General features: G+C 46.3%; 1 protein-coding gene across 1 annotated transcript in view; it reads left to right on the plus strand.

Moving 5' to 3' along the window:
• myom1a (myomesin 1a (skelemin)) overlaps positions 1 to 9814 on the plus strand; it is a 29159-nt gene extending 19345 nt beyond the window's left edge. Inside the window, exons 16-37 of the mRNA XM_030114595.1 lie at positions 276 to 450; positions 627 to 748; positions 2261 to 2457; positions 2664 to 2790; positions 3061 to 3245; positions 3334 to 3448; positions 3622 to 3778; positions 3858 to 3964; positions 4152 to 4196; positions 4815 to 4951; positions 5053 to 5197; positions 5355 to 5414; positions 5493 to 5560; positions 5641 to 5766; positions 6822 to 6909; positions 6999 to 7037; positions 7440 to 7545; positions 7958 to 8121; positions 8314 to 8350; positions 8660 to 8682; positions 9314 to 9369; positions 9469 to 9814. Coding sequence (XP_029970455.1) covers positions 276 to 450; positions 627 to 748; positions 2261 to 2457; positions 2664 to 2790; positions 3061 to 3245; positions 3334 to 3448; positions 3622 to 3778; positions 3858 to 3964; positions 4152 to 4196; positions 4815 to 4951; positions 5053 to 5197; positions 5355 to 5414; positions 5493 to 5560; positions 5641 to 5766; positions 6822 to 6909; positions 6999 to 7037; positions 7440 to 7545; positions 7958 to 8121; positions 8314 to 8350; positions 8660 to 8682; positions 9314 to 9369; positions 9469 to 9738 — 2549 coding nt within the window. The 3' untranslated portion in view covers positions 9739 to 9814. The remainder of the gene's footprint in view (positions 1 to 275; positions 451 to 626; positions 749 to 2260; positions 2458 to 2663; positions 2791 to 3060; positions 3246 to 3333; positions 3449 to 3621; positions 3779 to 3857; positions 3965 to 4151; positions 4197 to 4814; positions 4952 to 5052; positions 5198 to 5354; positions 5415 to 5492; positions 5561 to 5640; positions 5767 to 6821; positions 6910 to 6998; positions 7038 to 7439; positions 7546 to 7957; positions 8122 to 8313; positions 8351 to 8659; positions 8683 to 9313; positions 9370 to 9468) is intronic.

The following is a 9814-nucleotide window of genomic DNA, read 5'->3' on the forward strand; positions in this document are numbered from 1 at the left end:
ACACCTACAGGTCATTTATAACCACCAACTAACCTCACAGACTAGTTTTTGAACTGTGGGAGGAAGAAGCAAGGAAACCTCCAGATAAACACCTGGCCAGACTTCAACCCATGACCTGCTCTTTTCCTCCTGTTTGCTGACTGCCTCATTAAACACTGCTGTGTATTTAAAGTGTGTGAGGATGGTATATAATGAGTTCTGCAGGATTCCCCCCCTCTCCTTTTCTCAGTGAACTCTGGTTCTTCTCTGATTTCTTCTTTCCTGCTGGTCCTCAGACCTTCCCTCGGCTCCCGGCACTCCAGTCGCTGCCAGGAACACCGACACCTCTGTGGTGGTCTTCTGGTCTGCCTCCAAGGATGTCAGCCACTTGGTGGGCTACTACATTGAATGTAGTGAAGTGGGAACGGACATATGGATGCCCTGCAACAACAAACCCATCAAGCAGACCAGGTGGGACATCTTTAAAGATGCAGTCCTCGCACAGAGCTGAAACACCGGCCAATGGCCACATGTATGAGCTAAAATCTGCAGGGATTTCTGGTTTGCTCGTCAACAAACAGTAATCACATTAGGCTGTTTCTCAGTAGGCGTTGAGGATGAACACTGAGACTGAGTGCTGTGTTCAGGTTTGTGTGCCATGGTCTGATCACCGGCGTGAACTACGTGTTCCGGGTGAAGGCGGTGAACGCTGCAGGATACAGCCTCAGCTCCTCCCAGTCGGATGCCGTCATCGTGCAGGCCGCCATCTGTAAGTTCCCCAGAGTTCTACTCCGTCACTCATCGACTCACACTTAGCTTGAAAACGTAACTTTTTATTTACTGATCTCCAAACTCAGCTGTGAGCAGACTAAAACTAATTTTTCCAGACTAAAATGTCAGATCTTTAGATGTCAGGCTCATGATGCCACCTGGTGGTGCAAAGCAGATATCACATGTTCTTGGGCTACCGTACTTGGTCCCATGAATTTATTTGAGAACATCTGCCACACCATGAATATGCACCCTCATTATGAAGATACCACACTTATTTACATATATAGCTGCTATATATATATATATGGTTCATTTGAACTTTTAACTAAAACAGTATTATGTTGTATGTATGTTCAAGTCCGAAGTCTGCAACCCTTTTGAACAAAAGAGAAGTTTTTAACCAATTTCCATCAAATGAAATTCCTCTGGTGTAAAACAAAAAAAACAAACAACAACAACAACAACAACAACAACAACAACAAAATAACTTGGTTCAAACTTGGTTCACCTTTCAAAAGAAGTTAAAACTGCTTATAAGGGAGAGTGGGGTAAGGTGAGCCACCCTTTGTTTCTAGGCAGTTGTGCACGTTGGTCTTACCTACCCCTCACTGGGGCAACTTACAGGAGCTACAGGAGCAGCTTTTTTTGAGAAGTCATTATTTTAAGCATTTTTGTCAGAGATGCATTCTGATCATTCAATTTAACAGGAGACATCCTGAAATACAGGAATATGTTTTAATTCTAGTTTTTTATGTCATTTTTCCTGGCCTCCAGGACAGCAGATGTAAAAAGGGGCTTGTCTTACCCGCTCTCCCACAGTTTGACTGTATTTACTGTATTTTCAGCTGTTAGCACTGCAGGTAAATCAGCATCATAGGCACCACAAAAGTCTTATTTTGAATGAAGTTTCTGATTTATCTCCTGAGGTGTTCCTTATTCAGCAGTGAATGACAGAGATCAGTGAAACACTGCAGGACTGTGTTGCTGAAGAGGCTGCAGACCTCTGATTTAACCAACTTACAGAAGCAGCGTCATATTGTGTCATGCTTAATGTGCTCAGTGCCAGTATTGATCTGTGAACGTCTGTTTTTGCCATTTGATCAGTCTTAAGGGGCCGTCTTGGTGCATGGCAAAGGTGAAGGCTTAAACATTGTGTGTGTGTGTTTGTGTGTTTGTTTGTATGTGTGTGAGTTTGTGTTTGTATTTTAATGGAGAATAATGAGCATGTCACCTTTGAGAGAGTTTCTAAGTGTCACAGAGCATCTGGTTTTGTGTGTTTTACCTACCATGGTGATGGAGGTGTGTGTAGTGTGTGTACACAGCATGCTCAGCCATGATATTCTAACTCTCATGAGTGCTACGTCTGCATTTTGTAAAAGTTTTGGGCCACCTAGAAAACTTTGTGCACATTGAACACCAAGCCATCTTTTTAATTGCCGTCTTTGATTACCGTCTTCTTCCTTCCTCTCATAAGTGACGCTAACCAGCTTTTCCACTGCACCTGCAGCCGTGCCTGGTAAGTCCAGTGACGTGACCATGCTGGAGGCTGTCAAGGACTACATGATACTGAGCTGGAACCCACCAGCTCATGATGGAGGGGCCGACATCAGGGGCTACTTTGTGGACTACAGGACTGTGAAGGGGGGCGTTGCTGGGAAGTGGCATGAGATGAACCACAAAGCACTCACCACAACCACATTTAAAGTAAGTCCATTTCCTCCTGATCAACTTCAGAAGAAACTTACTGTGAGTGGAGGCACGCTGATCGGCACCTTCCCAGGTTCATCGCTGCATTGTGTGGCGCCAGAAGGGAGCTTTCAGTGCTGTTCATGAACACTTTGCTTAACACTCCGCTCTTTACTGCTGCACAGTTTGGACTGACTGTAATTGTGTGTGTTTGTTCTGACCAGGCGGAGGACCTGAAGGAAAATGTTTTCTACCAGTTCCAAGTGCGTGCAATGAACATGGCAGGTGTGAGTGAAGCATCTCTGCCCAGCGGACGTCTGGAGTGCAAAGAGTGGACCATTACTGTCCCAGGTTTGAAGGCACTACAGCCACCATGAACACCGCCACAGAACCACATCCAGACCGCAATGAGACACTCCTCATGAGAAAGCCATAGGAATGTAACATATAGCTTGAAACACAGATGAACACACCTGTTCAGAAATAGTTCTAACAGGACAGCACGAGAGTTGAACCACCTGACCACCAGGCTCCACGAGGGACTCAAACTGTGGGGAACCACACTGAAGGATGCCTCTGAAGGTTCTGTGGACATTCAGACGGTGTCCTCCATCTTCTAAGGTCCTCCTGTTGGACTCCACGTATTGGAGGTTCGTGATACCTCTGCCGTCATCCTGTGGGAGCCGCCTGTGTTTGACGGACGCACCCCCGTCAATGGCTACTACTTGGATCTAAAGTTCGAGTCCGCGGGAGAGGAGGGCTGGAAGGCTGCACACGAGAAGGTCAACCAGGTGAAATACATGAAGGTAAGGAAGCCGTCTGCTCCAAGGCCTCTCTCAGATGATAAACGTTGGCAGTGTCGCCATGAGACCTGTGGTTTTCTGGTGGATTCAGGTGACCGGGCTGGAGGCCGGTGCTTCCTACGTGTTCCGTGTCCGTGCTCAGAATCTGGCTGGAGTTGGAAACCCCTCAGTCCCCATAGGTCCAATCCTGGCTCAGTCTCGCCCTGGTGAGTGTGATCACAGTGTAGCTCACACATTCAGGAACAAAGCTCTCACACCCAAGTCTAGAAATGAAAGAAAAAGGACTGCTTTTCAGGAACTGACACAAACAGCTCAGAGGTGGCTGTCACTGTGACATGACTGCTTTCTGACTCTCATGGCAGACTTTCCTCTTCTTCAGGCACCAAAGAGATTTACGTGGACGTGGATGATGATGGTGTCATTTCAATGGTCTTTGAGTGTGCTGACTTGAAAGCGGGCTCTGAGTTTGTTTGGTCCAAGAACTACCAGGCCATGGCAGACACCTCTCGCATTACTATCGTTACTGAAAAGGGCAAGTCAGTATCTTCTTACAGTACCACAGTACCGACCTGGAACCTGGAGTGCTCTCCTCCACCCTCGTGTCCTCCTCTACAGGTCCAGAGCAATCTTCAACAGTCCCTCCCTGGAGGATCTGGGCACCTACTCCTGCGTGGTCACCAACACTGACGGCATCTCCTCTAGCTACACCCTCACCGAGGAGGGTGAGTCCAAGCAGTCAGGGCCCAGAGCTCTGCTGACTGTCCTTGACTGTCAACAGTTGTTTCCAACCAGTGGTCCTGTGCATATACAGCATGTTGGTTGTTCGGGTCTCAGAAAGTTCCTGAGATCATAACAGTTTCCCAATCGTTTTTTTGTGTTCATTCTGGGTTTTTTTTTGCTGCTTAACAGGTCTGAAGCGTCTTCTCGACATCAGCTATGACCACAAGTTCCCTGGTGAATATGGACACACACACACACACACACACACACACACACACACACACACACACACACACACGTTTTCTGTACGTATTAGCTATAATCACGGAACGACCTTATCTCATCACCAGACCCAGTTTATGCTATGTAATGTTTCATTGTTACGTTTATTCACTGTGTTGCTGTGAGAGGACTTCACCCAGTGTTCAGTCAGCGTTCAGCATTTCTTCAGTCAGTGTTCAGTCCTTCTTTAGCAGCCGTCTGATCGGACCTGCACAGTGACCAGGAGCTGACAGTGGTTTGGATGTTCACAGTGTCAGTCAACCCTAACCCAGTTTTTTATTGACAAACTATTTAGTTGAAGATAGACTTTCACGGTTTTACTCTTCATGTTGAATATCAGCATTCCTGTCTCTGGATCCCTCACCTGTTTAATGTTTCTGCTGTGGTTGAGTCATGACCAGAAATGCTGAATCTGTCTTTAAGGCTTAAAGTGTTAGATTAGAGTCGGGGACTCGAAGACTCAAAAGACTCGGCCTTTAGTGACTGTATGATCAGTTTATGTAGAAAATGAGAACAATTCAGATGTGCCGTTGATAAAATGGGAGCTCTCACTAACGTGGTGTTTTCCAGTTATTCCCTTCAAGAACGAAATGGCCATGGAGCTGCTGGAGAAAGGCCGTGTCCGATTCTGGACTCAGGTGGAGAAATGCACCGCTGACTGCCAAGTGGAGTACGTCTTCAACGATGTCATCATTACGCAGGGAAAGGTTTGAGGCTCACACCATTCCACTCACTTTCTGACTCCAACGCAAACTCAGAAACCAACTGATGAGGTTTATCTGCTTCTTTCTCACCTTGTTGCTCTCAGAAATACACAATGAACTTCGACAAATCCACAGGCATCATTGAAATGTTCATGGACTCCCTGGAAGTCACCGACGAGGGAACCTTCACCTTCAACCTGGTGGATGGAAAAGCTAAGGGTGCAACCAGCCTGGTGCTGATCGGAGATGGTAAAACTCATTAGAGACAGCCAAACCAGAGTCCTTCAGTCGTTCTGACTCTACTGCAGTTACAGCTGAACTCCACTGAGAGGCAGCAGAGAACATCTGGAGCACTTTTAACAATAGAAATCAGATAATCACATCATTTCCTCTTTTGTTTTTCAAGAATTTAGGGAGCTTCAAAAGAAATCCGAGTTTGAAAGGGCAGAATGGGTCAGGAAGCAAGGTAAGACATCAGACTCTGTTCCAGCTTCATGCTCCCTGCAGTGAAAACAGCCGGCTTCACTTCCTGTTCCGTCCACAGGCCCTCACTTTGTTGAGTACCTGGACTTCACCGTTACTCCAGAGTGTGATGTGCTGTTGAAGTGCAAGGTATTGAAAGAAACCACAAATATTCAGAGTCCGATCGGAGGAGCAGAACCGTCATTCCTCTTCTTCTTTTCTTCCTCAAGATCGGAAATGTGAAAGCAGAGACTGAGATCACCTGGTCCAAGGACTGCATCGAGATCGCAGATGACGATGAGGATGCCAAGAAAATTGAGAAGAAAGACGGCGATCTGACCTTTAATATCGGAAAGGTCAGCTCTTAGGAGGCCACAGAGTCAGCAGCTTCCCGTATGGCTGAAACGCTTGTCGCAGCTTCGCTAGACTTTATGTTGCTCAGCCACCTCCCGCTCCCTGACACACAGACCATAAATGATGAAATACTTTAAGAGTGTTCCTGCAAACCTGAACACACTCCAGCTGAGGTTCCCCTTATACAACCTCAATTCAAAAGAATCTGGGACTCATTAATATAAAAATAGAATGTGATGCAGCTCACTTAAACCCTGATTTGATACCCTCTATTGAACAGTTCACTTATCAATAATGACCCTGGTTCAAGGGAGTCAGTAATGAAAACTGCTCAGTGAAACATTTTTGTCATTCTGACACACATTTTATGTGGTTGTCGATGAACTGTGGGGTTTAACCGAGTCACACATTCAATTCCTTTCCAAACCAGGTCCCAGTTTTTTGGAAATTGAACTTTTACTTTGACTTTATTGATTGACATGTTTTACTTTTCAACATTTAATCCATATAATGCCCCTGCAGCATATGGTCGGTCTGTGTGCTCAGTCCATTTCATCCATTCATCTCTGACACTTCTTTTGACCTTTCCCGGACTCCGTCCTGACCTGGGCTCGGTCGACACCCGGCGCCGCGGCGGTTCTGTCGAGGTCCCGTTAGAGGAAGGTGGATGTCAGCGCATGAGCTGCTTGTCAGTGGCGTTGGCAGTAACCGGCTTGTCTGTCTAATTCACAGTGGGTTATTAAGCAAGAGAAACCGAAAGAAAAAGAGAGGAAAAAACCAGCCGCAGTGGAAGAGCCCCCGCCACCAAGACCTAAAGTCTGGACATAAGTTCACGCTTCATTTCTCCATCTGTCTCCGCCTGTCATGTCCCCCTCCATCTTTTCCATGTGTGTTTCGTGTCACTCGCCTGCATCACTGCAAGCAGGAGAAAAGCTTTGCCTTTTCGGTTTTCAGTGGCTCCGTTCGTCCTCCTGTCTGTCCCAGTGTCTCCTCTGTCCTGCTGAAAGGACTCCGCCGCTCTCTGGGACGCTGACGCTTCTCTCTGTTCCCACCTCAGATCTCCAAGCACGACGCAGGTGTGTATGAGGTCTTCCTGAAGGACGACAGAGGCAAAGATAGCAGCATCTTCAAACTGACGGACGCTGGTAAGACGCTGGTGAACGCGTCATAGAAATCAGCACAAAACCTAATATCAGAGGATGTGTTGCTGAGTGGTGTTGTCCGTTTTTCCCAGGATACCAAGCTGTGATGAATGAGCTCTTCAGGGTTATCGGTGAGTCAGTCACAGTCACACTGGCAGCAGAGAAGAAGACTGGATGAGGCACACAGAGAAAAGTTCTGAAAACAAAGTCAGACTCTTGAAAATGAAATTCCAATTCTGAATTAAATTTAAGAATTCTTTTGGCACAGTTGAGATTATGTCCTAATTCTGAATTCAGAGAATTAAAAAGTGTGATTTCTGAGATATAATATATAAGACTTTTTTGAGGGTGCCACTCGAAGTAAAATATACATTTAAAAAAATCCACAGAAAAAAGGGTAAAAAAGTAAAAAAAACAAAACAAAAAAAAAGAAGCTAAAATTATCCAGTGTCTCCAAATGCAACACTGTTTTCACTGGTTTTAAAGGATTCTACGTCACAGGATCTGTTTTTTTCTGTTACTCATCTCTTCAGCCAACTCTGCCAGTGATATACAGGTGATCAGTACTGAACATGGGATCATCCTCCAATCTGTGGTCACGTATCACCATGAGGACCTTCGTGTCGGCTGGCTGCACAAGTAAGAACATCCTCGCTTTCATGAGAGCATCAGACTGTTAAAGCTGCAGTCAATCCCCCAGAGACCACAGTGGCCCATGTGGGACTCAGCATTAATACGAATCACAGTATTTATTAAAGAAGGAGTAGTTTTGAACTGTCTAAGCCAGTTAATGACTAATTCACTCCATAGATTCACCTGATGTCACATCAGTAGGTAGGAGGAAGTTGCTCTATTAAAGAAGGCTTTAAATCTATAATCATGCCAGTTTTACAAAGTGATGGTCCAGCAGGCTGGAGGAAAGTCAAAGCACAGCGTAGGAAGAGCGATGCTCAGGTTCAGGTGTCACTCCTGCTCCATGATAAAGTCAAAGTTCAGCCCCGTTTAGGCGCCTCACTGGCCTTTCTGTCTGCTTGCCTCCACTCTGCTTCAGAGATGCGAAGATCTCTGCTTCAGAGAGAGTGAAGGCTGGAGTCACTGGAGAGCAGCTCTGGCTGAAGATCAATGAGCCCACAGAGAAGGACAAGGGCAAGTACGCCATGGACATCTTTGATGGCAAGGACGGCGTCAAGAGAGTCTTTGAGCTGAGCGGCAAGGGTGAGTTCAAGTGAGACGGACGCAGGGTTTTTCACTTAAAATAAAATGCTGGGATTTTCCCGCTGCTGCCCCCGTCAGCGGAGTGCTGCTCCATACTTTGAGAGCTGTACGTCTGTAGTGTAAAAGAAGCAGGACTCATGATGTGCTGCTGTTTTTGTGACACAAAACCCTGATTGTTGTGTTGTGCTGCAGCGTGGGAGGAAGCCTTTGAAGAATTCCAGAAGCTCAAGTAAGTAAATGAGCCTGATGCTTTTCCTCATCTCTCTCCACGCTGTTGATGTGTGTGTACAGGATGTTTACGCAGATACACTCACTGTAGCTACAAACTCAAAATAACCCCATCTCCTCTTTCATAGAGGCTCTCTGAATACATTTCCTGCTATTGTACAGCGTCAGAATAACCATGATACCCTTTTAAGATTCTGACTCTGTGTGTGTGTGTGTGTGTGTGTGTGTGTGTGTGTGTGTGTGTGTGTGTGTGTGTGTGTGTGTGTGTGTGTGTGTGTGTGTGTGTGTGTGTGTGTCTGTCCTTCCTCAGAGCTGCTGCCATCGCAGAGAGAAGTAAGTGCTTCTTTCATTCTTGAAGGCTCTGTAAAGTGACATAACCTCCTCCAGATAGAGTCATGTTTAATCTTTAACGTGGGATTGGAACTGCAGATCTCTCTGACAGAACTGGACTTTTCTCTCCCTGAATCAGCACCGTGCTTCAATACGAAAGTGAAAACAGGCTCCCCCCAGTTCATACAAAGAACTTTAAAAGCATGAATGAAAACATCATTAACCGCACTTTTGGCTGGAAGGAACACAGAGCGAATGTGACAAATGTGTAAATATTCCAGATGGAGACTTTATCTAAGTTAGGGTGAGAGGGAGCTGCCGGACAACACAGAGAGACACTACAGAACACAGACCACATCCACCAATAGACTCACATTTATATTCAATGAATGGACCAGCTGAGGCCTAATTTCCCTGTATTCATTTATAACAGCCCACGGTCATGTTAAAAAGCATAAATATTCTGTGGGTCGACGTTCATTCCATTATCTCCTTTGAATTAAAAATCAAATTGAAGTGATGAGAAAGTCCAACTCTTCTAATACTGGAGCTGCTCCTGCACCGTTCACTCAGGAACACTTCACCCCTGACTGATGACCAGCCGCCTTCACTCTGTCCTCTATTTCTTCCTCAGACCGAGCTCGAGTTATTGGAGGTCTGCCAGATGTGGTGGCAATCCAGGAGGGCAAGGTAAATACATGACACTACAGCAGAGCAGCAACACACAGCTGTACACTCTCAAGCTTGTTGTTGATGAGTTTTCCTCAAAATGTCCTTTCCCTCTTCCAGTCTCTGAACTTGACAGGCAACGTTTGGGGCGAGCCTGTGCCTGAGGTGTCCTGGACGAAGAACGAGAAGCAGCTGCTGTCCGACGACCACTACAGCCTCAAGTTTGAGCATGGCAAGTTCGCCAGCATCACCATCGCCGCCGTCACCACGACCGACTCCGGAAAGTACGCGCTGGTGGTCAAGAACAAATACGGCACGGAGGCCGGCGAGTTCACCGTCAGTGTGTACAACCCAGAAGACGATGAGCATAAGGAGGAGAAGAAGGACTAACGGGGTGATGGAGAAGACGCTGTCTTCTGAAGTGATTCACCCCAGCATGAAACAGTGCCGTTCAATAAACCATCAA

This window comes from Salarias fasciatus, chromosome 18 (genome assembly GCF_902148845.1).
Source record: "Salarias fasciatus chromosome 18, fSalaFa1.1, whole genome shotgun sequence".
In the NCBI taxonomy this organism is placed as follows: domain Eukaryota; kingdom Metazoa; phylum Chordata; class Actinopteri; order Blenniiformes; family Blenniidae; genus Salarias; species Salarias fasciatus.